The 25,165-nt window shown below is 45.7% G+C and overlaps 2 protein-coding genes across 5 annotated transcripts in view; one reads left to right on the top strand and one right to left on the bottom strand.

Moving 5' to 3' along the window:
* Syn1 (synapsin I) overlaps positions 1-25,165 on the top strand; it is a 67,044-nt gene that overhangs the window by 40,470 nt on the left and 1,409 nt on the right. For both annotated transcript variants that reach the window (XM_063245782.1, XM_005000241.4), the window contains exons 6-12: positions 21,136-21,198; positions 21,943-22,085; positions 22,176-22,250; positions 22,343-22,445; positions 23,316-23,462; positions 23,760-23,847; positions 23,960-24,551. In XM_063245782.1, the coding sequence (XP_063101852.1) occupies positions 21,136-21,198; positions 21,943-22,085; positions 22,176-22,250; positions 22,343-22,445; positions 23,316-23,462; positions 23,760-23,847; positions 23,960-24,551 (1,211 nt within the window). The remainder of the gene's footprint in view (positions 1-21,135; positions 21,199-21,942; positions 22,086-22,175; positions 22,251-22,342; positions 22,446-23,315; positions 23,463-23,759; positions 23,848-23,959; positions 24,552-25,165) is intronic.
* On the bottom strand, positions 12,208-16,558 carry Timp1 (TIMP metallopeptidase inhibitor 1). Of its 3 annotated transcripts, none has more exons than XM_063245783.1 (6): positions 16,400-16,558; positions 15,247-15,375; positions 13,826-13,905; positions 13,515-13,641; positions 13,096-13,299; positions 12,208-12,477 (listed from the first exon to the last, which is right to left on the bottom strand). In XM_063245783.1, the coding sequence occupies exons 2-6, from the start codon at positions 15,365-15,367 to the stop codon at positions 12,395-12,397; spliced, it is 615 nt and encodes a 204-aa protein (XP_063101853.1). In that variant the 5' UTR covers positions 15,368-15,375; positions 16,400-16,558; the 3' UTR covers positions 12,208-12,394. The 3 variants fall into 3 exon arrangements, with proteins under 3 accessions (XP_063101853.1, XP_005000296.1, XP_005000297.1); XM_005000239.4 differs by having other exon boundaries at positions 13,175-13,299; positions 16,400-16,557; XM_005000240.4 differs by having other exon boundaries at positions 13,175-13,299; positions 15,247-15,378; positions 16,400-16,550.

The raw sequence follows: 25,165 nt of genomic DNA, 5'->3' as shown, positions 1-25,165 counted from the left end.
GAGGTGGGACAGAACTATCATCAACTAATAAGATTAATTGTTCAGGTAAAATTGACTAAATTGGGGACAAATCTGGGACTGAGTCATGCAGCAAGCAAGCGGGCATGCTTAAAGAGCAATGCCTTTCTGTAGGGGGTTGAGATGGTAACTCCAGGCTTCTTTAAGGTGATAGAGACCTATTTAGAATATCAGTTCCTGATATTTATACTTTGGGTGTGGTTGCTTTTTTTTTTTTTTTGCCTTTTGTCTTAAGATCTAGCCTGCAGCAGAGGTATCTGGCTCCTTCAATGTTGCAAGGTTATTTGACCTTCAGCAGTGGCTCCTTCAAGGGTCCAGCCCTGTCTGATTGTCTATAATATTTCTAACTAACTCAGCTGCCTGTAGCACCATGCTTGCGTGAGCTGGGCTAGGTAGGTCTGAGATCACCTCTGTGATATGCAGAGAATAAGAATTGCAGAGATAGTGATTTGCACAACTGAGATAGTTTCTAATAATTTAGGATCAGTGCTTCAATTTTGATGTACAATACTGTTTGTCCTGGGAAATCATAGCCTCTTTCTTGAGGCTCGGTCCCAGGTGATAGCCTGGAGCATGGCTCTCCATCCCGCCCAGCTCAACTATGTATTTGAGGAGTCACTGGGTCAAGTAACACTGACCTGTGGCTTTGCTTCAGAGATTACAGATCAGTTTCTCAGCTAACCCAATTTACATTGCTTAAAGCCAATTGAAGGGACAAAGAAATAGCCTAGCCAGCTCTGTACATATCAATACATGGAGATAGGGCCAAGTTCATCCACAGTGGAGATAGTTGCTCTTCTTTTCAAGGAGAGTCAAGGAGAGTCATCAGGGTGGTTCCCCACATTGCAATACCCACATCACTATGCAAAATATATCTATAAAAGTAAAATGGGGAATCTGTTTGCCCTTTTTGTCTTTAGACTGAAGGTATGTAGTCAAATACTAGATTAAAAATTTGCTTGGTTTAGTTCATTTTATTTCTGATTCAGCATGGTTGTCTTACTCATTTTACTTCAAATGCAGCTTATATTTCATTTAATTTTAGTTTTTCCTATAGATACTGTTATAATTTTATGTTTCACATATAACATTCCAAAAGTCAAACTATAAAAAGCATGTACCAATAAAATTGAAAATCTAGGTAAAGTAGATAGTTTCCTAAAAAAAAAAAGCAGTGTGCAAAAACTAACCCCACTAGAACTTAATAGAAATATTTATACAAAATAGAGTGTTGGGAGTATAGCTCAGTGATAGAACACTTGGCTAGTACATTTGAGGCCTTGCCTTTGCTACCAAGCACAGGAGAAACAAAAAGAAGAAAATTATTAAGAAACTACCTTGTAGAAGAAGGAATCAGCCCCAAGTGATTTCACAGAATTCTACCAAACTTTAACCTTCAACATGGTCAGTGTAGTCACTGGTTGGATACAACTTAATACCAATACCATGTAAATTATTCCAAAGAATAAAAAGGAGAGAAATTTTGATAATACAAAGTGAAAAACATAGATCACTTTCACTCCAAAATATCAATGCAGAAATCCTAAATAAAACTTATATTGAAAACCACATGAAGAAAATAATATTTTTAAAAGGTAAAGAAAATAATATGACATGACCAAGTTTCCTTCTAGGAATGCGTTTTTTGGTTGTTTTTTTTGAGACAGGGTCTCACTATGTAATTCAGGCTGGTGTTAAAATTATTTTGTAGCCCAGGCTTTCCTGGAACTATCAGCAATCCCCCTCCCTCAGACTTCCTAGTGCTGGAATTACAGGCATGTGATCACCACACCCAGCTAGATAATGTATTAATGCATTGTATGGATAGATATAAGGAAAAAGTCATATGATTATTTCCGTAGATATTTGACAAGACTTTGACAAAATTCAACAGTCAATTTGATAAAAGCATTCAAAAATAGTCCTGGTGTGATAGCCCAGCCACAGTCCAGGTGTGGCCTGTCACCCCAGCACTCAGGAGACTGAGGCAGAAAGGAGGAGGAGACTGAGTTCAAGGCCACCCTGGGCTATATAAGCTAGTTCAAGACCAGTTTACATTACAAAAATAGAAATCAATTATTTTGGGGGATTTTTTGAGAGAGAATCTCACTATATAGTGCAGGCTGGTCTTAAACTGATTATGATACTCCTGCCTCAGTCTCCCAAAGTGCTAGAATTACAGGCCTATACCATCCTGTCCAGCTACAAATCAATTTATACCACTTTCATATGATAAAATCTATATGTATCTTTTTTTCACTTTTTAAAAAAATGTTTTTAAACCAGTCGTGGTGGCTCACGCCTGTAATCCCAGCACTCAGCACTCAGGAGGCTGAGGTGGGAGAATCGTTGAGAGTTTGAGACGGACCTGGGCTACAGAGTGAGCTCAAGGCCAGCCTGAACTGCATAGAGAGACCCTGTCTCAGAAAGACAAAAAAAAAATTTTTAACATCGGGGCTGGGAATTTAGCTCAGCAGCTTAAGGGCCTGCCTTGCAAGGCTGTGAGTTCGATCCTGATACCAATAAAAAAATTAAAAATAAATTTAAAAAAATTTAAACATTTGGAAAAAAATTTTAACATCAAGTACATTTATTAGAAGAGAAGAAAATTATGAAATATCCTCATTTCTTTCCTTAAGAAATTAAAAATAAAATACAGGATAAAACTAAAAATGAATAGAAGAAAATAAAATCTATATACATCTTGATTTTAAAATTATCATCTTAATGGTACAACATTGAAGGCATTTCCACTATGATCAGGAGCAAGGTTAAGTACCTACTGTTCCAAGCCCTTTCTAAAATTGTCCCACAGGTTTTGAACTAATGCCTTTAGACCACAAAATTGTAGGTATAAAGATGGTAAAGAACACATAAAAATGACTGTATTTAGAGATGTTAAGATAGTGTATCTCAGACAAAAAAAAGACATATAAAGTGCTGGGAATTTAGCTCAGCGGCATAAGCGCCTGCCTTGCGCCTGCCTTGCAAGCAGGCAGTCATGAGTTCGATCCCCGGTACCAATACAAAGGAAAAAGACAAAAAAAAAAAAGATAGTGTATCTAGAAATCCAATAGAGAACTGATAATAAAGCTAATTCAGACAATAAAATAATTTAGTAATGCAACAGAATATAAAAACATACAGTAACCACTAGTTTTCATATATGCAAATAACCAGATTTAAGATATAATGAAAGAGTGAATATTATTTATAATAGCAAAAAAAATAAATACTTTAGTATAAAATTAAAAAAGGAATATGGAAACTTAAATGAGGAAAGTTTAACATATTTTGAAAGACACAAAGGTAGACTTAAGCAAATGAAAAACATTATTCTTGGCTAGAATGAAATGACATCATAAAAATATTAGCTCAGCTGGGCATGGTGGTGCACGCCTGTAATCCCAGAACTCAGGAGACTGAGACAAGATAATTGTTGTGAGTTTGAGACCAATCGGGACTACAAAGCTACAGGCCAGCCTGAACTGCATAGTGAGACCCTACCTCAAATAGACAAAAAAATTAATTCATTCCCTGAGGTCTTTATTTGATTTACAAATAAAATGATTCTTAAAAATATACCTAAAATCTTTTATTTTAATCTAGACAAGCTGATAATAAAATTTACATAGAAAACCAAACATATAAGAATAACCAGGAAAACCCTGAAAAGGACTAGCTATGAGGTAAGGGCTAGCCCTACCACCCTACAAGGAATCTAATGCCTCTGTCTTCAAATACATTATGAAGCTTATAATTTAAAATATATCATGCTGACACATGTAACAGACAGGCTGACAGACTAAAGGAACAAAACTTAAAAGTCTGGATATATATCCATGTACAGATATATGTACATCCATGTATATGTCAAAATGGCAATTTAAGTTACTAGGGCAAAAAGAGAATTTTTTATGTTAGGATTTTTTTTAGAAAGAGATGTTTTAATAAAGCTTTATGTATGACATTTAAATTATTTTTCCTCTGAAATTGATTTTCATTTATAATGTGAAGTAGTGTCTTAGTCTGTTTTGGAAGTGCATGCATGAGGGAGAGATCATGTGGCAAGACAGGAAGCGAGGGAGACTCGGGGACTAGGCACAGTCTTTTTATAACAACTCACTCTCAAGAGAACTAATCAGGGTCCCGTGAGGACTATGTTCATTCCTTTCCATGGCTGCATTCTCAGCGATCTAATCACTTCCACTGGGCTCCGCCTCTTAAAGTTTCCACTACTTCAACACAGGCACACTGGAGACCAAGCTTTTCCAGCACGTGAACCTTAAGGTCACATTCAAACCATATCCAAACCAAGAACAGGTCGGTATGTATCCAGTTCATCTTTTTCCTTAGGGTTAACTCTTCTTTCAACATTGATCTGGGATGCCACCTATAACATATACAAAAATGTCATTCCTGTGTGGGGAAAGTTGTGAACTGTGTTCTATTTCACTGGTCAGTTTATCATGACCATGCCACACTGCCTTCATAACAACATTACCTCATTAAATCCTGACACCTAGAAGGCACTCATACCTCTTGACTGTTTTATAGCTGTGTAGAGGCTGTTTTTGTCAGGGCGCAGAGGGGACAGGACGTTTGAATCTGAGAAGACAGAGTTAATGGTGGGTAATGGGGAATGAGACAGCAGATGTATGAAGCTCCTCACAGGCCAGCTTGCCACCTGTCTTCCCTATTTGTCCCCCACCCAGTATGAAGCATGAAGGGGCAAAGCTAGCCCTGGGGTTGTAGAGCAGTCTTGCCCCATTATGCATCCTGAAGCTTCAGTGGGAAGGCTGCTCAGGCTCCATCGTGTGGTGAGAGTCACATACTGGCCTCTGACACCCCATCTGTATCCATCTGATTGCAAGCTACTAGGAATCTCTGGAAGATATTCAGCTCAGTTATGTCTAAGTAGTCACCAATGGAAACATGGAAAGACCCTGTGGAGCACAGTTTAACTTCTCTTCATCCTGACACCCCTAGCTTAGTGATTTGCTTATGGCAGTCTTGTCATGCAGATGGAGAGTGCTGCGGTAATAGCGAATTCCCCTCTCTTGCCATCTCAAATCAAGTGATTTACACACTGTGACAGGTGATATCCAATCCAAAGGCCTCTCTTACTCCAGTCCGTTCTCTAGGCACAGGAATCTTGCCCCCTGTGGAATGAAGAAAGTATGCTTTGAGATTGGAATCAACAGGATCAGAGATGTGGTAATTTTGTGAAAGATAGGGCAAGAGTGAGAGAGGAATTGGGGATATAATTCAGCGGCGCAGCACCCACCTGGCAAGCACAAGGTCCTGAGTCTGATACCTGGTACTAAGAGAGAGAGATTAAAGAAAAGAGGAAAAAAGGGAAAAGAGCAAGGAAGAGATGTCAGTGTGGGGGGGAGTTACTTCTGAGGGGCCAAACATAAAAAGTCTTGAGATAGGAAAAATTCAGAAAGACACATAAAGTTAACAGCTCATTGACTTTTCACTATGAGCACATGTCTGCCATCAGATCAAGAGAAAACACATGAGAAGAACTTCAGCATAGCTAGAAGTTGGTGGGGGGGGTTGAAAGGAGGGGTTAAGAGTATGAGAAAAAAGAGGAATTGAGATATATCATGTACAGGTACAAATTTCATATAATGAATGTGATCATTATGTATACCAAAATTTCACCAATAAACTTAAAAAAAAGTCGATGGTCTTACCTCATATAGGAGCACAATCTGTAATTTCAGTTACTTGGGAGGCTGAGGCAAGAAGATTGCAAGTTCAGGGCCACTTAGCAGGGACCTTGTCTCAAAAATATAAATACACAAATAAATAAAAAGAGATGGATATAGCTCAGTGGCAAAACAGTTGCCCTGCGTTCCATTCCTAGTTCTGCCAAAACAAAAAGTTGATCTTCCGGAGGCTCAACACCATGGTTGGGGGAGCTTAATGAGGATCAGGAAAAAGGAAGAGAGAACGAAACAGCACAGGGAAGCAGGGAGTGGAAAGCACAAGGACAAGCTGGAGCAACCAGGGACATCTGTGTTTGCAGAAATACTTGAGGGCACTACTTAAAAGCCAGCTCATCCTTTCCTGTTGCTCTTTGGGAAGCTCATTTCAGCTCCATTCTGAGCCCTTCCAAGGCCACATTTGGCATCTTGTGAGGTACAGGTGCTCATCCCTTAGAGAACCTGGGGTAAAATGTGACTGAATGTCCCTTGAGCAGGATGCATGTGATCCCTAAGTCTCTAAGATTCAGAACACCATGGGTTGAGGACAGAATTAGCTATCATGGGCTGAAATTGGAAGCACAGTAGCCCATGGTGGCACTTGGTGGCAAGAATGTTCCATAAATAGGACTGTTTATTCTGGGCAGATACAGAGGGAGGTATGAGAGTAAGCATTCATACAGGGTTGGGACAGGTTCGCTGACTTGTGAAATTCATAAAGGGAGCCTTTCTTCATGATCATGGTCAACTTATAGCTAGCTATAACTACCATGCTTTTTATTTGGGGTACTCCTTTGAACCAGAGGGCCAGCATGTGATTAGAGTCTGTGAGGAGGCAAAAGGAGAACACTAGGAATGAGGAGTATTTATGAGGTGAAGCCTGGGGTCTTAGTATCTCATCAATAACTTCACTTGTGGCATTGTGGATTGAACCCAGGACCATGTGCTGAGTTACATTCCCCTCCCTCATTAAGGGACTCATTAAGTTGCTTAGTTACCTAGTCAGGCCTCAAACTTATAATCCTCTACCTCAGCCTTCCAAGTAGCTGGTATTACAGGTCTGTGCCTCCATCTCAGCTCATCAGTAGCTTTTGGTGTCAGAGATCTAGTTCATTCTTTCAGCCAGAACAAGGTCAAAGTTATTGGGCAGATGTGGGCCAGGTGCCCTATTGCATGTATGTGTGTATGCACATGCATGCACACATTGCCAGAGACAGGATACAGGTCCTTGCACATGGCAGGCAAGTGTTCTACCACTGAGTAGGAATTCTGGTAATTCTGAAGTCATAATGCTGCAAGGTATGAATGACAAGTGTGAGCTTCAGGAATTAAGCCACAGGGACCAAAGAGTGGGAGAAATATTGTCAGGGGAACCTTTGTGGCTTAGGCTTCAAGGCTCCTTGAAGAAAGTTTACAGAATATCTGCTTTCCGCTCTTTCTGAGGTCCTTCTAGAAACTCCCATGTCTGCAATTACAATAAACATCATGGTAATGTGGTAGGCAGATCTCAAAGACCTGCCCAAGTGTGCTCTTGGACAAAGTCAGAAGAAACAAGAAGGCAGAGTTTGTGGTAGAAGCCTGAGGGACAAGTGGAGGGGAAAGTTGAAGCATGACCTTTCCTTGGCCCAGCTCATTCCCAATCAGGAGAGCATTTGAGAGTATCTAGCTAATAATAAATACTGTTTTCCTGGGGCCAGAGGGAGGCCCCCTTGATGTGAGGGAAAGGACACTTGAGTCTGGGGACCCGTCTCCATCAGTCAGAGCTATACTCCACAAAGGGCCAGCAAGTGGGCCAAGGCCAGTGGTAGATAAATAGCCCAGAATAGGGAGATATGGTTCAAGCCTTCCTGCCCACATGAGAGAGAGAGTAGAGAGAGTAGCCCTCTCTACTCTCAGGAGATCTATTTCCAGCCTTCTACTGCAGCAGGGAACTGGTAGCTGGAGAGTATACCTGGGGCTCTAACAACTGTTTTTTTTAAAGACAGGGTCTTGCTGTGCAGTTTAGCCTGGCCTAGAATTCACTTTACAGTTTAAAACTGGCCTTGAATTTGCAGTGATCCTTCTGCTTCAGCTTCCTGAATGTTGGGATTACAGGTGTGCCCCACCACATCTGGCTTCTAACAACTTCTTACACAGACTAGACTTTCAACCAATCATTTTCAGAGAAGCTTCCACATCCAGAAAGAACTTGCTTCCCAATCCTCTTCTTGGATGCGAGTTTTGCAAGTGTAATTCACCACTAAAAACAGAAAAGACATCAAGACCTGGGTTCTGAGATGTCAGTGTCAGTCACTATTAATGAGAGAGAACGTCTGACCTAATATAAATTGACCTCTCCATCTGTCACTGGGTAGTAGGAAGAGATGTTTCACCATATAGGATAATATTTTTGGTGTTGTTGTAGCAGTTATTTCCCAACTGGATATATCTAAGGATAGGGAAATGTGTCAGTAGGCATTGGTCAATCAATAGTGAATACATAGATACCTGGATTTTTATGAATGGGAAGATTTTAAAACATGATTACAAATGAGATAAATATCAATGATGGTTATTTCTGAATGGAAATATTTTATAAGAGAGCTTATCAGTGGGAGCATTTCTGATGGACAAGTATGAATGGAGAGTTTTAGCATTCTTGGTAGATAATGAGGAGATGTGCCAGTGGGTCAAAATTTGCAATGGGAAGATTTGCCAATACATAGAGTTTGTCCTGATTATGATGTTTTAGAAAGATACTCATAGAGATTTGTTAGCTGGAGGGATGCCACCAGGCAGGTAGTTGTGAAGAGAGATACTTGAGCTGGGATCCCTCAGCAGACAATAGAGTGCTGCTGGATATTTATGAATGGCATGATTTGTCAGTGCATGTTATCACTGGGGAGATGGCACTGGAATATTCATGAACAAAATGTTTCTTCATGGGGTATTTGTGAAAAGGGATTTGTCTCAGTGAAGAGATGGGACTAATCAAAGGAAAGATTTACCAAGGGCTTAGGGATTTGTCATCTGGAGTCTTGGAAACAGTAGAGATTTATAAAAGCAGAGATTTGTCCACAATGAGGACGGCATATGGGGAATGTTATCATCTGGTTGGGAGATATATTTCCTTAGAAGTAATCTAAAATGTTGGTATTTGTGATGGGATTTGCACACTGGTCAGCAGTTATAAGCCTCACCATAATAAAAATATTAAAAATAAGTATATTAAATATTTTTAACATCTCTGGAGTGATTATCATGATCATGAGTTTTATATGAAGGGTTCTAGAGTGCATGAAATCACTGCTACTAATTTCCATTATTTATAACATTTTATTTTATTTCTGATAGCAAATGTTATTTGCAGCTGGGCATGGTGGCACATGCCTATAATCCTAGCACTCGGAAGGCTGAGGCAGAGGATTGCTGAGAGTTTGAGGCCAGCCTGGGCTATATAGTGAATTTAAGGCCAGCCTGAAATGCATAGTGAGGCCCAGTCTCAAAAAAATATTTTTCAACATTACATTACTCATTACTAATGAAAATTGCCATTGCTACAATTGCACATTTGATTATATTGACTATAACTACTATTTATAAGTGCTACATGCCTAGCATAGTTCTAAGCACCTTATATCTACTACCTCACTCAATACACACATTATCCTTATGAGTTAGGCATAATTTTAGCCCTGTTTTACACATGTGGGAACTGAGGCACAGAAGGGCATATGATTTTTTCCAAGGACACAGACTGAGGACATGGCAGGGGCCAGATTTGAATGCAAATGACCTGGCTACAGGGTTCGTGTTCTTAACCAGTATACAACACTGCCTGTATAGAAATTAATTTATTTTTAGTAATATTGCACATTAAGCTATTTTTATGAGAGTGTCCTGGTTTTTGTCATTTTTGCTGTTTGCGGTACTGGGGATGGAACTCAGGGCCTCACACATGCTAGGCGAGTGCTCTACCACTGAGCCACATCCTCAGCCGGAGTTTCATGTGTGTTTTGACCTGAAAAATATCTTAGAGGTAAATCTACCTCTTAATCATTCTCCAACCCTAGAAGAGACTAGGTCTGAAGGACTCTGAGTAGGGACTGTGGTACCTACATTTTAGGAAAAGGACTGTGGTACAGGAGAGGGAAGGCGGGTGCCCAGATTACCCACTGAACTGGAGCCCATGCTGTACACCTCAGTAGCTGCAACCACATGTGCTTCCTCTCAACTATCACAAAAGTTCTAATGAGACTGATACACAGACACACCAAATGTTGGAGAGTGTTTACTTGCATGGGTTTTCTATGAAGTGGTGGGGGATGTGGCCATCCTAGAACTAAGTTCCTTCTGGGTGTGGTGGCTCATGCCTATAATCCCAACACTCGGGAGGCTGAGGCAGGAGGATTGTTGCAAGTTCAAGACCAATCTGAGCTACAAAGTGAGCTCAAGGTCAGCCTGAACTACATAGTGAGACTCTGTCTCAAAAAGACTGAAAAACAAAAATAACTATAGTTCCTGCCAAGAGTTTATGCTGAGTCTCAGGAAGAGATAGCGTTGAGCCCTGTTCTGGTCTCTCTGTGCCCTGAGGGACTAGACATGCCTGCTTACGTTCACCAGATCTGAATGCAGAGCCCCTCCTGCAGTATGGACAGATGAGCAGAATGGCCTCCATGCTGGGTTCTGTCTTTCACCTGCTATTTTCTACTTTACCTTCTTCCCAGGGGTAGGGTGGCTAGGGCTCAGGGCATGGGCCTTGAAGTCAGGGAGCGACTAAAGAGTGTAAGGAACTAATGTTAGGGTTTGGTGAGTTGTCGGGAGTTTCTGAGGTCCTGCAGGCTGCTGAGGGACCAAAGGGTGCCCATGTTTTCTTCCCCTGCAGTTGTACCCACCAGCGAAGCCTGCCATTTTCCCCTTTTGATGGGCAGAGTTCTGATCTCCCAGGCAAAACCAAGGTGTAAATGTTGCTGCAGACATTGTTGGTCTACCTCTGAGCCACCTGGGTGTTCCCTTTTCAGGGGAATAAATATTGGTTGCTCAAATACTGCCCATCCTGATCTGGGTCATAACTTGAACCTGCCGAAATCTCCAAGGAGTGTAGAATGCTGTGGAGCAGGACTACATAGGATCCAGGGAGCCACACTTGGTGACCTAGAATGCTCTGGAGGAGGCCTGGTTTAACTGCCACGGGGTAGTCTGATGTGACGGATTTGGGGGGGGGGTCCTTTTTTTCATCAAAGTCAACATACTGGATCTTTCCTAAAGCAGATTCAGATCAATAGGGCACTTGTGTGTTCCACTGAGAGTTTGTCTCAATCTTTTTTTGCGGGGGTACTAGGAATTGAACTCACAACCTCACACTTGCCAGACTCAGTCCCCAGCACTATCTTGATCTTGAATTGTGGTTCTCAGTAATATCATTTGAGTCAGGACCTTCAGAAAATCAAGAGCAGGATCCAGGGACCGGAAAGGGCTAGAGAGGCCTAGGCCTAGCAGGGGAGCAGAAAGGCCAGGAAGAGGGTGTTTGGAGGGTCTCTTGCTTAGGTTTTATGGGGGAATATGAGGTTTAGGTAGAGAAATCCCAGTTTAGGTAAAAGGAGGCATGTATAGGTATAGGCTAGTGTGTGCATGGGTGATTCTAATTTTGAACCCCACCTGCATTCACTGTGGTCAGACTTTCCTTCAGGGTTAGTCAGTGAGGGAAGGAGAGAGCAAGAGCAGGGCAGAGCCTTGGGATTTTAGGATCATCCCTTCTCTCCATCCTACCTACTTCTATGCCTCAAAACCCCCTGCTAATGGAAACTCCCATTTGGAGTTCATAACAGGTTAAATGGCCATGACTAATGTTGAAGATGGCCAGCTCTATGGGTATTGTGCAAAGGCTAGCTCTTCTTCCTGAGGAGTCCAGCCAGGGGTTACATGGGAGCATCTGCATCCCCTCTTGTCATGGTACAGAACCTAAGGGTAGGGACAGTAGGTTTGGATGGGGCATCCTCACTGGACATTAGGACAAGGACTGAGGCAAAGTTTTCTAATTGATGGGACATGTATCAATGAATTTGTCAACTGAGATTTGTGAATAGGGGGATTTATAGCCATGGGATAACTTATTAATGGGAGAGCCCTGGGCAAACAGGAATTAGAAACTACTGCAGTAAAATATTTTAAAGTACTGACTAAAGTATTCAATGATTTGGAGTTCATAACAGGTTAAAGGGCCATGACTGATGTTGAAGATGACCAGCTCTAATTCTTATGATCAGATTATTACTAGTACATCAAATTTTATATAAAAAACTCAACATCTTTTTCCCCATCTTGTTGGGGGAAGGAACCCAGGGCCTCATCCATACTAGGCAAGTGCTCAACCAATGAGCTACAGCCCCAGCCCCCAAATCCAACATCCCTCTTGCCCTTCCCATTAGCCCATGGTGCTCCTGTCAGGTTGGCGGTGACATGGGTTTGTTCACCGGCGCTACACAGAGACAGTGTCTGCTAAATGACAATTCTTTTATTTCACCATTTGGGGGAAAGAGAGTGGAAAGGAGTAAACACCATGAAAGCTTCAGGTGCCAGAAGGGGTAAGCTTCATTCAGTGTGTCTTGGTCCGTAGAGACTGCCAGGTGCACATCCCGGATTCCTGTGGCAGGCAAGCAAGGTGGCGGCTCTGGAAGCCCTTGTCAGAACCACTCAGGAGCATGTCTGTCCATAAGCAGTGAGTGTCGCTCAACAATTTGCAAGGGATAGATGAACAGGGAAACACCTAGAGGAGAAAGGAGAAGCCTGCTGAGGATTTGGTCTCCCTCTTCCTCTTCCATGGAGAATTTTCTCCTCAGCTTGTAGCATGGAGCTGTTCAGAACTGGTGTCACCCCACCTGGGTTCAGATCCAAGAAAAGCCCATTGGAGAAACAGCAAGGGAGCATGCAAGGCCTTGGAATGGTAGTGTGGTGTTCTAGGGTATTCTCCCTTTGGAGAGAACAATGGGGCTCTGAGGCAGAGCCACCAAGGAACAGTGCTGGAATAGCCAGAAAGTCACTGTAATGCTTCCTGGTGTCTGGAGTAGTCAGAGCTGCAGAGCATCCATGAACTATACCGGGAAGAGTCAGTAGGTTTGGGGAAAAGCACTTTGGCTTCCTGGAGAACATTCTAAGGAAATAAAAATCCCAGGGTGTCAGAAAAAGACAGTGGGATTACAGAATAATCACAAGGGAGAGTTAGAGGGACAAGGGAGAAGGTTCAGGGAACAGGCAACAAGAAGTTATCAGGTACAGAACAAGGAAACAACCAGGATTCCTCAGGCTGCAGTCTCAGTCTTGGGGGACTAGCCAGAGGGATCATGGATACCCCTGGGGATCGAGAAGCAGTCAAAATAACAGTCACCGAAAGAACAAGCCTGTGGTTTCAGGTACAGTCCCAAGAACAGTCTCCAGGCAGAGGATCTCAGAGCCCAGGCACTCACTGTGCATGCCCCACAGCCAGCAGAGTAAGTCTTGGTGACGCCCTTCTGCTGAGAGGAGGACAGACTGTGCCAGGGAACCACGAAACTGCAGGTGGTGACATGCAAGTTGCCGGCTCGCAGTTGTCCTGGGAGGGGAGAAAACCACAGGCAGCCTTTGATTGGCTGGGCCCAGGGCCTGGATAGCCCCTGATTGGTGCCAAGGACATACAGACCCCTGCTCTGTTCTTGGCCTCATAGGCTGAAATTGGATCGGCCCCTACCCAGCCTCGCCCCCACCCGGTTGCTAGGCAGCGTCCTTGGACAGATTGGCTTGGCCCAGGGTGAGGGGGCGGGGCCTCACCAGCGACGAGAAACTCCTCACTGCGGTTCTGGGACGGGTGGAAGTACCCGCAGAGGCTCTCCATGGCGGGGGTGTAGAGGAACCGGATGTCGTTGGCATGTCCCAAGGCATCCGATCCTTTGAACATCTGTTGACAGATGGGAAGAGTCCTCTTTTACCGACATATTCCTCCCACTCCAAGTTCTTCCCTTAAGTCATATACCCAAATCCTGACTTCACTGACTTTCCACACCACTCATGTCCAGAAATTTCTATTTTGAGAAGCAGGAAGAGGTTAGGGAAGACTAGGGAGGGGATACGGAGGTAGATACCTTGGTCACTTTGATCTCATAACGCTTGTGAAAGGTGGTCATGTTGATTGCTGTGGTTCCCATGAACTTGGCCCTTATGACTACCGAGGAGGAAGGAGAAAACGCATCAATTGGGGGATGTGAACAAATAAAAATAATCATCATAATAAAAACACACCGGCAAATCAGGATCACCGAGTGTCCTACAGCACACTAAGCAATTCACACAACTGCAAATTGATTCATCTATCTAGTGTCTATTCTTTGCCTGACACTGCTTTAAGCCTTTTTCATATATTCACTTGACACTCAATACTTTGGAGTGCCTACTGTATGCTAGGTGCTGTTCTGGGTGTTAGGGATGTAACAGTGAGCAAAACACAGAAATGCCTTCCCTTGTGGAGCTTACCTTCTAGCCAAGAGGAGATAGACTACAGATAAATATATGGGACAGTAGAAGATATGAAGTGTGATGGGGAAACAAAGCTAAATGAGGGGGTGACAAAAATCTTTGCTTTACCATTTTAGTCAGGCTCCTGAACCTTTTTCCAGACCCACCCATGTACTTTTCATTAGATCCAGTAATAGCAAAAAATCCTGCTAAATCAGTGTACTGAGAATTCCCCAGCCCATCTAATTGCTTTCAGTATCTGAAGAGGTTCCTTATCTCCCAGGGCTGTCTTCAGCAGGAATCCTATTGATTTGTTTAATTATAATATCTTTTACTCCTGATGTTTCCTTTTAGTAATTTTTCATTCACTGACCCCCACGCTGCTCCTTGACTATAGATCCCCACTTGCCCCTGCTATCTTGGAAGTTGAGCCCAATTTTTCTCTCCCTCCTACAACAAAATCTCATTGCCGGGCTAGGGATTTAGCTCAGCGGCATAAGCACCTGCCTTGCAAGCAGGCAGTTGTGAGTTCGATCCCGGGTACTGATAAAAAGGAAAAAGACAAAAAAAAAAATCTCATTGCCTCGGGCCCTCTTAACTACCTAGCTGGTCCTGAATAAAGTCTGCCTTACCATGCCTTAACAAGTATCACTGAATATTTCTCTTTAACAGCAATCCAGAGTACTAGGGGTTGGCTGGGGATGTAGCTCAGCGGCATAAGCACCTGCCTGGTAAGCACAAGGTCCTAAATTTGATCCCCGGTACAAAAAAATAAAACAAGAACAACAACAAAAACAAAATGAAACAAGAGTACTAGGAAGCAGGGATTAAAATTTTAAAACAGGAAGGCCATTGGAGAGGATGACTTTTAGGCAGCCTCCTATCTGTATATGGATACCTAGAGGGAAGTGTGTGCTGGGCAGAGGGAGCAGCCAGCACCAAAGTCCTGAGGAGGGTTTGGGCCTAATGTAATCATGAATATCTGAGGAAGCCAGTATGGCTAAAGCAGAGTTTGCAGCACCAAGTATGGGCAGAGAAGGACCAGACTCACCGAAGTCAGAGTTGCAGAAGGCTGTCTGCGGGTGGGGTGAGGCACAGGTGCAGGCCCTGCTGGTGTCTATCAGTGACAGCAACAACAGGATGCCAGAAGCCAGGGGCACAAAGGGGGCCATGGTGGATTCTGCTGGGGAAGGAAGGGTCAAAGGCAGCCCCCAGATAAGCTGATCTGCCCATCTGGTGATTCTGGGGGAGAGGGTACTAGATTTGGGGTTGGGGAGTCTGAGGATTTTAAGGAGGTTGGAGAGCCCAGAGAAGTTTAGGACTTTTGAGAAAAGGTCTCGCTATGCAGTTCAGGCTGGCCTTAAACTCACTATGTAGCCCAGGCTGGCCTGAAGCTCCTTGTGATGCTCCTGCCTCAGCCTCCTGAGTGCTGGGATTAGAGGCGTGTGCCACCATGCCCAGCAGAGCTTTTAAAGAGTTGGGAGAGTTTGGGGCTGTGTGGAGTTTGGGTGCTTTAAGGAAATTGAAGGATTATAGAGCTCTAGGCAACTGATGAACAAGGTGGCTGGGAAGTTTTAGGATTTAAGGGGCTTGGGGAAACCCGGAGGTTGAAGAGTTTGAGGGTGAGAAATTTAGGGTCTGGGGGAACTGGAGGAATTTGGAGAGATTAAGAGTATAGGAGTTGTGCATATTAAGAGATACAGAATATGCGAGATTGAAGATTGAGGAATTCAAAGGAGTTGGTTTAGGGAGTTGGGGGAGTTTGGGGATTCAAGGGGTAGGACAGTTGGGGTTCTTAAGGGGATGACTATTTGAGGAATTTGAATGTAGAGGAATTTCTGAGGTTTAAGGAGTTGGAGACTGAGGACTTAAGGGAGCCACAGGGGTTTTGGGTAAGGCGTTAGGGGGCAATAGGGGAATCTGGAGGAGTTGGAAGGTTGGGAGGCCTTCGTGGTATTAGTTATGGGTTTGGGGCAGTTAGGTATGGATGCTAGAAGTTCAAAGGATTTGGGGGTATTGGAATTGGGGAAGCAATTCTGCCTCGCACCCTCGTTCCCTCACTCCCCATGACCAGCCCAGGGTCCTCATTCCCGCAGATCAGGTTGAGCAGCCCGGCATCTGGCACAGGACTGGACTGGCCTGGTAGCGCGCACACAGGTTTCAGGCCAGCCCAGCCTTGCCGGGACACCCAGATCCCCGCTCACCTCCGGTGTGTCTCTAGGCGCGGAATCTGCGGCGATGGCGGCAGGGCCGGAGCAGGAGAGGATAAATGTCCACGCGAGAGGGGCGGGGTTGGCGCGGAAATCACAGGCCTCCAGGCTTCCTGGATGCATTACTCATCCGCCCACCCCAGCACAAGAAGCCTAGGGGCGGGCCGAGGGTTGCCCAGAGGAGATCCACCCGCCTCCCCAAATGCGCGCCAGCCCGCCGCGCCCCCTCCCCCAGCTCCACGTTGTGCGTCCGCCCAAAGATGTCAGGCCAGCTGTCCCGAGGATCTCCAAAGTCTCTCCCACCACCTACCTCCTCCAAATTTTCCTTGGTTTAAGCCTGAAACAGTTTGTTTCTTTAACATTTATTGTGCATCTATTCCATGCCGACCCCAGATGTGTCTGACTTTCTGCCGAGGGGGAGGCAAATTCAGTAGAGCAGCGGGGGAGGAGATAGCTGAGGCAGGTCAATGTGGGTGGGACACAATGTGGGTTAACTGAGGCACGAAATACAGTAGGTGATTATCCAAGATCAACAGAGTTAACTAATGGCAGACCTGGGACTGGTGTCAGGTGGCCAGGAGCCTTGGTCAAAAAACTCTTCTCAAAAAAAAAAAAAAAAAAAACAGGCAAGACTAATGGGTGCAGCTCAGTAATAGATCCCTGGTCTAGCCTAGTGAGGGTAAAGCCCTGTGTTTCATCCCCAGACCTGGAAAAAAATTGCCAGCATTTATATAGTGGCATTCGGCATAATTTATCTCAAAGCTCACAACAGCTGAGGACAAGGTTGCACATCTATAGTCCCAGCACTCAAGAGAGGAAAGAACATATCAAGTTCCTTGGGCTACATAGGAAAGCCTATTGAAAACTCCAACATCAAAAGGTTCGCAGCAAGCCTCTAAGGTGGGAACCCATCTTATGAATGAGGAAATATGAGACATAGAGAAGTTGAAGGGGGTCACAGAGCATGGCATGACTGGGATTTGAGTAAACTAAGCTAACTGGCCTTGAGATCCTAACCCAGGTCTAGCACCGTCCTGGCAAGCAAGGGAAGGGGCTAGATGGTGGCGAAAGAAGTAGTGAGTCAATAGAAACCTGATCCCTACCCCATCCTGCCCTGCCCCTTCCCCACTAAAGGTCCCACAGCCCTAGTGGGGGTGGCATGATGCAAGTGATGCTGGCTTCCTGTCCTCGTGGGAGTACCCTCTGGGGTCCTGCCAAAGAGTTCTGAGGGCTGATTAGCTTCCTTGGTTATTTCAGAGGACAGACCAAGAATGATGATGAGGATAGTGATGACAGCAGCTACTTATTAAGCTCTTACTGTGTACTGTGCACTAAGAAGGTCTTTGTGTAAATTATGTCGTTCACTGTCAACTTCCCACTTGCCAATTAAGCTTGATTAACTTGGGGAGGTTGGCTCAATAACCAGGGCCCCACAATAAAAACTACCAGCCAGCACTTATGGTCTGCTAAAGCCTTTATGTTGTATATTATCTCTTTCATCTAATCTTAGTGTTCTCTTTGTTCATTAATGTTAGTTCATGAAGTGGGGCATGGTGGTACACACCTGTAATAGCCACACTTTGGGAGGCCAACGCAGGAGGATTGCAAATTTGGTCCCATCCTGGGCAGTTTAGTAACTTAGAAGCACTAGTCTCAAAATTTAAAGTAAGGGGGCTGGGGATCTGGCTCAGTGCTAAGACCCTGGGTTCAGTCCCCAATAAGACCACCACCACCACCACCAAAAAAAAAGTTTTTACTGAGTTTTTTTTTTTTTTTTTTGTCTTTTTCATTTTTATCAGTACCGGGGATCGAACTCATGACTACCTGCTTGCAAGACAGGCGCTTATGCCGCTGAGCTAAATCCCCAGCCCCTAAAAAAAAGTTAATGAAGGGATATTAAACCAATAATAATAATAGTATCTAATACTTTCTGAGGATTGACATTTACTGTGTGCCAGAGATTCTGTGCTAAGCGGGTTTTTTTTTCCTGAAACACTGACTAATCCCTCAAATCCCTGTGAATTACATAGTATTCTTATATCCCTCATATCCCTATTGCATACCATTCTTCTCTTCCCCACACCCCTGTGAATTCCACACCATTCTTATTCTCATAAACAGACAAAGCAGGGTAAAGTGGCTTGCCCAGGAATGAGAGTGAAGAAACAGCTGTTGGGAGAAGCAATAAAACCTTGGAAAGGAGAGAGGGAAGCACAGATTTGGAGAAGGTGATTGTGAAAGTAGGGGATTGAGACTGGACTAGATGGGGCTGAGTAACTCAGTGTAGTGGTGGGAGAAAGGCAGAAGTAAAAACAGGGCAAGTCCTATCTCTGGCACTCACTAATCTTGCTTCTGACGCTAGCTCAAATTCTCAAACCTGAGTCAGCACAGAATTTTGCCAACTGTTTGTAAGTGAGAAGTTATGTGGATCCAAGTTTGGGAAAGGGTAGAGATGAGCCCCATGGAGGGGTGTTTGGGTCTGTGACCATCTGAAGAGCTGGATAGAGTGGGACACTGGGGACCAGCTGGTATGTACAAAGCAGATACCTGATAATCTCCACATGATGTGCCAAGTGCTGGGCCTGATCATGCCCTTTATACAGATCAAGAAACTGAGGCCCAGAGAGAGTTTAAGTTACATATCTGTGGTGCCACATGACCTTAGGAAGAGGAGAAGCAAAAATTCAAGTCTAAGATCTGGGCATGGTGGTGAATGCCTATAGTCCCAGCTACTCAGGAGGCTGGGACAATAGGATTGCTTGAGTCCATGAGTTCAAGACTAGCCTGGACAACATAAAATGGCCCACATATCAAACAAACAAATAAAGAAACAAAAGTTTCAAGCCTAGGAGTCTCCCAGGGATCCCAAGTTCCCTGCTCATACAAATGGGTGGTCATGGACATATACAGATCCAGGGTGACATTCAGACTTGGGTCCAGAGGAAGTAAAGAAAGACTTAGAAACCTCAACAGATGTGTGTGTCTGTCTGTCTGTCTGTCTGGTATGTTTCTGTCTCTAGAAGTGGCATGTGTGCCCCTTAGTGTGAATTTCCCTTCCTGAGAGTTGGGAATATGGCCAAGTGTATTATGTGTGATTTCTATGGGTTCCTTATGTGATCCTAAGTGTGATATTCACCTCTGTGCGCTGTGAGTATACTGCAGTGATATGTCACATACACACGCACACCTTGGCCCTGTTTGCTTGGCATATCGCCTAAAGAACTCTCCCTCCCCATCCCCAAGATGACGCCAGTCATTTGGGAAATGAGGAAGGGGAGGTGCAAAGAGAGGATGAGGACTGACGGTCAATCAGTCATCCTGAGTCTGCAAGCTTCCTGTACATGTCGGAAACCAGGAACTGCCCCCACCCCAGCAGCCTGTCTGGGAATGTCATCTCTCTACCCTGTCAGCCAGACACACGGGCCCTGCGTGTGCACCCGTGCTGTGACGTTGTGACAGGCTGGGATCTTCCAACCCAGTTTCTCTTCCCCACCCAGCGCATAGGGAGACTAGAGATATTCCATTTGCCTAAATGCATGTGAGAGAGAGAGACAGAGACAGAGAGAGAGTCAGAGAGAGTATGTGTGTGTTTATGCACATAGGTGTATGGTCTGTATGCTTAGCCTGAGTTGTACAAAGTATCTCTGGATTGTGTACATGTCTCCCTGTGTTGTATATACTGCTAGGGAGGTTGGGTGTGTGTGTGTCTGGATATCCTTTTGTGTGTGGTACTAGGGACTGAACCCAGGGCTTTCTCACTGAATTACACCCCAAGTCCCTTTTTAAATTTTCATTTGGAGATAGGGGTCCCACTAAGTCACTAAGTTACACAGGGTGGACTCAAACTTGCAGTTCTTCTGCATCAGCCTCGAAGAATGCTGAGATTGCAGGCATGTGCCACAACACCCAGCTACATATACTTCTTGTGTGCCCAGGAGTGTTGCAAGTGTCTGTGAGTTTGGTATGTGTGCAGCTGTATTGTGTGTGGCCTGTAGATTTGTGTGTGCCTCTGTATTGCCACATGGGTAAATCCTTGTATTGTGTGTGTCCCTCTGTTATGTGAGTTTGGGTAGGGGCAGGGAGCCAGACTTCAGGCTTTGTGTGTCACTGAGAGTGTGGAGTGTGTGCTGCCCAGGAACTCTGGCTGCTGTGCACACCATGGGCACCTGGCTGGCTCAGTGTCCACATAGGAATGACTGTGTGGGTCTCTATTCACCCCTAAGAGCTAGTTGTGCTTGGAGCCTGTGTTGATTGTCTGTCTCAACACTCGTGGGCTGGGTAGACCTGACGGTTTATGTCTCTTAAGTCACGCACACATAAGGCTTGGGCTTGGCTGAGAGGTCCAGTTGGTATGTACTAACCATCACTACACCCCCATACACACACACTCATTCTGCTATGGTCCATTCATTGTAAAAACAAACTTTCCCTTTTCTGGAAGTCTCCCACCCTTTTATCATGCCTATGCCTGGAAAAGCAGTGACAGGAAGTATGGACTGGGGTGGGGGTGGGGCAGGCAGGAAGGCAGGCAGGCAGGGCTGTAGATTTGATTCTCAGCTTAGAGATGCTGTGTGACTCCTAGGTGGTGTCTGCCTGTCTCTGACCTACTGTTTCTGCAAAATGGCTCGTAGTGTGGCTCACATTACATGGGATTGTTGAGCACTATTCCACACTACTTGGTGGTCAGCACTCCTATCCTGACCATGCTTTTTCTGCCTTTCCCCTACCAGCTCAGCAGCACAACATACCCCGTGGTTGTGAAGATGGGGCATGCACACTCTGGAATGGGCAAGGTGAGTCACCAGCCAGAGTGTGTGCGTGTGCATGTGTTTGTATAGTGCACACTTGGGGCACTGTGTGTATGTTGATACATGGATATTTGTGTATTCAGTGCACACCAGTAATTCTGTTTCGTGGTATGTCCTAGGATGTCTATTTGGATTTTTGTTTTCTCATATTCAGCTAATTTTTCCAGCCTGTTTTTCTATTGTGTATTCAGGCAATTTTATATCCTGTTACTGTGCTAATGTATCCAGCATTGTGTCTGTGGGTGTATGTGTGCTTCTGTGCCGAACACGCATCATATCATCTTTTACATTCCAGGATCTTGGAGTCCAGTATGCTGATTTTGTCTGTATGTATGTAGAAAGCAGACTTGTGAGTTTTAAGTTTGAGTGTGTCCCAGCTTCTGTATGTTATGGTGTGTACAACTGAGTTTGTGTCTGGGTGTCCCATGCATATGCTACACATACACCTAGTGTTTTCACAGTTTTATTGAGATATAATTCAAATGCCATGCAACTCAGTCATTTAAAGTGGAAAATTCAATTGATTTTAGAATGTTCAGAGTTGTATATACCCTTATGTGTTTGGGTGGACATGTACAAAACAGAGACTCACAATTGTGTATGCTTGAGTGCCTTGGCTTGCCCACCTAATTTTTGTGTACTTACCTCACTCATGTGTCATGTGTACATACTCCTCAAGGTAGCCCCTCTTCCCACCGTGGTCCTGATCCCTTGTCCCTATGTGCACAGGTCAAGGTAGACAATCAGCATGACTTCCAGGACATTGCAAGTGTTGTGGCATTGACCAAGACATATGCCACTGCAGAGCCCTTCATTGATGCGAAATATGATGTGCGTGTCCAGAAGATCGGGCAGAACTACAAGGCTTACATGTGAGTGGGAGGTCTGGGCCTGGGGAGGGGTCCTCTGCCCTACCCTGTACAGCCCAGAGCCCCCTGAGCCTCTTCTTGCTTGTCCCCCAGGAGGACGTCAGTGTCAGGGAACTGGAAGACCAACACAGGCTCTGCAATGCTTGAGCAGATCGCCATGTCTGACAGGTGAGGGCTGAATGCAGGGAACAGAGACAGGGAGGGTGAGTGTAGGACCCCTGGCAAGGCCTTGACTGGCTTCCTTGGCCCCATCTTGGCAGGTACAAGCTATGGGTGGACACGTGCTCGGAGATTTTTGGGGGACTGGACATCTGCGCAGTGGAAGCGCTGCATGGGAAGGATGGAAGGGATCACATCATTGAGGTGGGAGCACCCAGGGGGCAGTGGGGCACAGAGGGAGGAGTAGGTGTATGGCAGCAACCCTCCAAACTTCAGAGTACTCCATGGCTCAGTCTTCAGTGGATGGCAAGGTGCTTGGTAAACTATAAAGTACCCTGGCATCTTGGACATCCCTAGCAAATGGCAAAACAGTCAATTCTAACCTGGGGCAGGGGTGTAACGCAGTGGTGAGCACTTGCTTAGCATGCATGAGGCTCTGGGTTCAATCATCAGCACTACAAACAAAACTCCAACCTGATCTAACTTGAACATCTTTGGTGAGCAGCAAACCACTTGTTAAACATCTTGGTGAATGGTGAAGCACTTAAAGTGTTCTGTGAACTGGGTCAATAGCAAGGCACTCTGTAACAGACAAAGTACTTAGCAAACTAAAGTGAGAATTGGTGAATGTTTTCAGTGAAGAACCAGAGTATGTGTTTTTAGTTTTAGCCATGGTGTCTGTTGCAGTTGCTCAACTCTGCCAAGGGGGCCACAGACACTGTATAAACACACAAGTGTGACTGTTTATGGACACAGCTTATGTGTTTATGTCTAAAATACAGTTTGTGAGCACTGAAATTTAAGTTTTTAATTATTTTATTTTCATATAGCATGAAATTGTTTTAACTTTTCAACCATTGAAAGACATTGAACCCATCCTTAGCTCATGGGCCCTGTATAAGCAGGCAACAGGCTGGATTTGACCCATGGGCCTTTCTTGATTTGCTGACCCTGTTCTGAAGGACCTCAGAAATGGTCAGGTGTTTTATAGCAGACAACTGGCTTCCTTGCAGTGCACAATCGGGGCCCCTTAGGACTTCCTCTCCCCTCACTGGACTCTTTTTCTTCCCCCAGGTGGTGGGCTCCTCCATGCCACTCATTGGTGACCACCAAGATGAAGACAAACAGCTCATTGTGGAGCTTGTGGTTAATAAGATGGCTCAGGCTTTGCCCCGGCAGCGACAGCGTGATGCCTCCCCTGGCAGGGGCTCCCACAGCCAGGTGAGGTCCTTGGCATCGAGCTAGTGGTGGGGAGGCCAGCCCTTGGTCAAGCTGTGTCACTGAGCTGATTCTCAGTAGGTTATCAGCATCCCATGGTGCACATGTGGCCAGTTGCTAGTTGTTTTAGAAATAATACACATCTGCTACCTCACCTCCCTGAGTGCCTCCTGACCCCTGAGTATGGGGTGGGAAACTACCAATCCCATATCACCTCAGCTGGCATCACAGGGCAGAGTGGGAGGTGGGTCAGTGTGATTGGCTATTTTTAACCTTTTCTGCTCCACTCTTCTGTTGCAGACTCCTTCTCCAGGAGCACCACCATTGGGCCGCCAGACCTCCCAGCAGCCTGCAGGGCCCCCAGCTCAGCAACGACCCCCACCCCAGGGTAAGTGACGATGGCTTTCTCAGCATTTCAAATAGCCCTGCCTCTCACTGTGCCCTCTCATGTGCGTTTCTCTCTCTCTCTCTCTCTCTCTCTCTCTTTCTCTGTCCCCTAGGTGGCCCTCCACAGCCTGGCCCAGGCCCTCAGCGTCAGGGACCACCATTGCAGCAGCGCCCACCCCCGCAGGGTCAGCAGCATCTGTCGGGCCTTGGACCCCCAGCTGGGAGTCCCCTGCCTCAGCGCCTACCAAGTCCCACATCAGGGCCTCAGCAGCCTGCATCCCAGGCCACACCGATGACGCAGGGTCAAGGCCGCCAATCCCGGCCAGTAGCAGGAGGCCCTGGGGCACCTCCAGCAGCTCGTCCACCGGCCTCCCCATCTCCCCAGCGCCAGGCGGGGGCCCCACAAGCTACCCGTCAGACATCTGTCTCTGGTCCCGCTCCGCCAAAGGCCTCGGGGGCCCCACCAGCTGGGCAGCAGCGCCAGGGCCCTCCCCAGAAACCTCCAGGCCCTGCAGGCCCCACTCGTCAGGCCAGCCAGGCAGGTCCTGGACCTCGCACTGGGCCACCCACCACACAGCAGCCCCGGCCTAGTGGCCCAGGTCCTGCTGGACGTCCCACCAAGCCACAGCTGGCCCAGAAACCCAGCCAGGATGTGCCGCCACCTGCCACCGCCGCTGCCGGGGGACCCCCACACCCCCAGCTCAAGTAAGGGGACCTCAATAGCAGTTCTCAACTTGCTATTCACAAAGTGGGCTGTGGCCCCAGTAGGACAGCCCTAGTTCCCAAGCTCCTCAGGCCAGTGTCCTGCTTTATCCCACAGCTGTCTCTAGCCTAATCCCAACCCCACCCCAGGCTTCCACTCCTCCCCTCCCCCCCAAGAGCTGATCCTTCAGTCTCTTTATCACAGAGATTTGGAATCTAATCCCAGAGAAACTCCACTTTTAGCGGAGATTCCTCACAGTAGGCCCTGGGAAAGTCCCCATTTCAGGCCTAACTCTTCTCTGCACACAGATCTCCTCCTAGTCCAATATGCACAGCCTTCCTGGAAAACTTGCCCTCCTCCCAGTTGCTAAGTCCCATGACCACTTCAGAGCCCTCATTATCATTTCACATCTTAGATCCTCATTTTCTCCAAGTCTAGGCCTCTTTCTAGTCCATCTGGTCTGAGTCTCCTCTCAAATCATTACACCCTCCCCTCGTTGGCTCTTCTGGTCCATTCCAATTCCCCCTACCTCAGGAATTCTCCCTGATCCATTCAACTGCTCTTCCTTAGTCTGACTTGGCCCTACCACCAGGCAGCCCTGGGTCCAAGTCCCTCC

Source organism: Cavia porcellus, unplaced genomic scaffold (assembly GCF_034190915.1).
Source record: "Cavia porcellus strain 051 isolate PalLab524CR breed Dunkin Hartley unplaced genomic scaffold, mCavPor4.1 scaffold_3, whole genome shotgun sequence".
NCBI classification, from domain to species: Eukaryota; Metazoa; Chordata; class Mammalia; order Rodentia; family Caviidae; genus Cavia; species Cavia porcellus.
Note: the sequence above shows the minus strand (reverse complement) of the source record. Positions and strands in the feature narration are given on the sequence as shown.

Excerpts from the sequence above, each read along its gene's own strand:
- Timp1 (XM_005000239.4), bottom strand. The coding sequence starts at position 15,367 with ATGGCCCCCTTTGTGCCCCTGGCTTCTGGCATCCTGTTGTTGCTGTCA. Across the intron at positions 13,906-15,246 it reads CTTCTGCAACTCTGACTTCG|TCATAAGGGCCAAGTTCATG; the intron begins GTGAGTCTGGTC and ends CCTCCTCGGTAG. Across the intron at positions 13,300-13,514 it reads TGAGGAGTTTCTCGTCGCTG|GACAACTGCGAGCCGGCAAC; the intron begins GTGAGGCCCCGC and ends CTCCCCTCCCAG.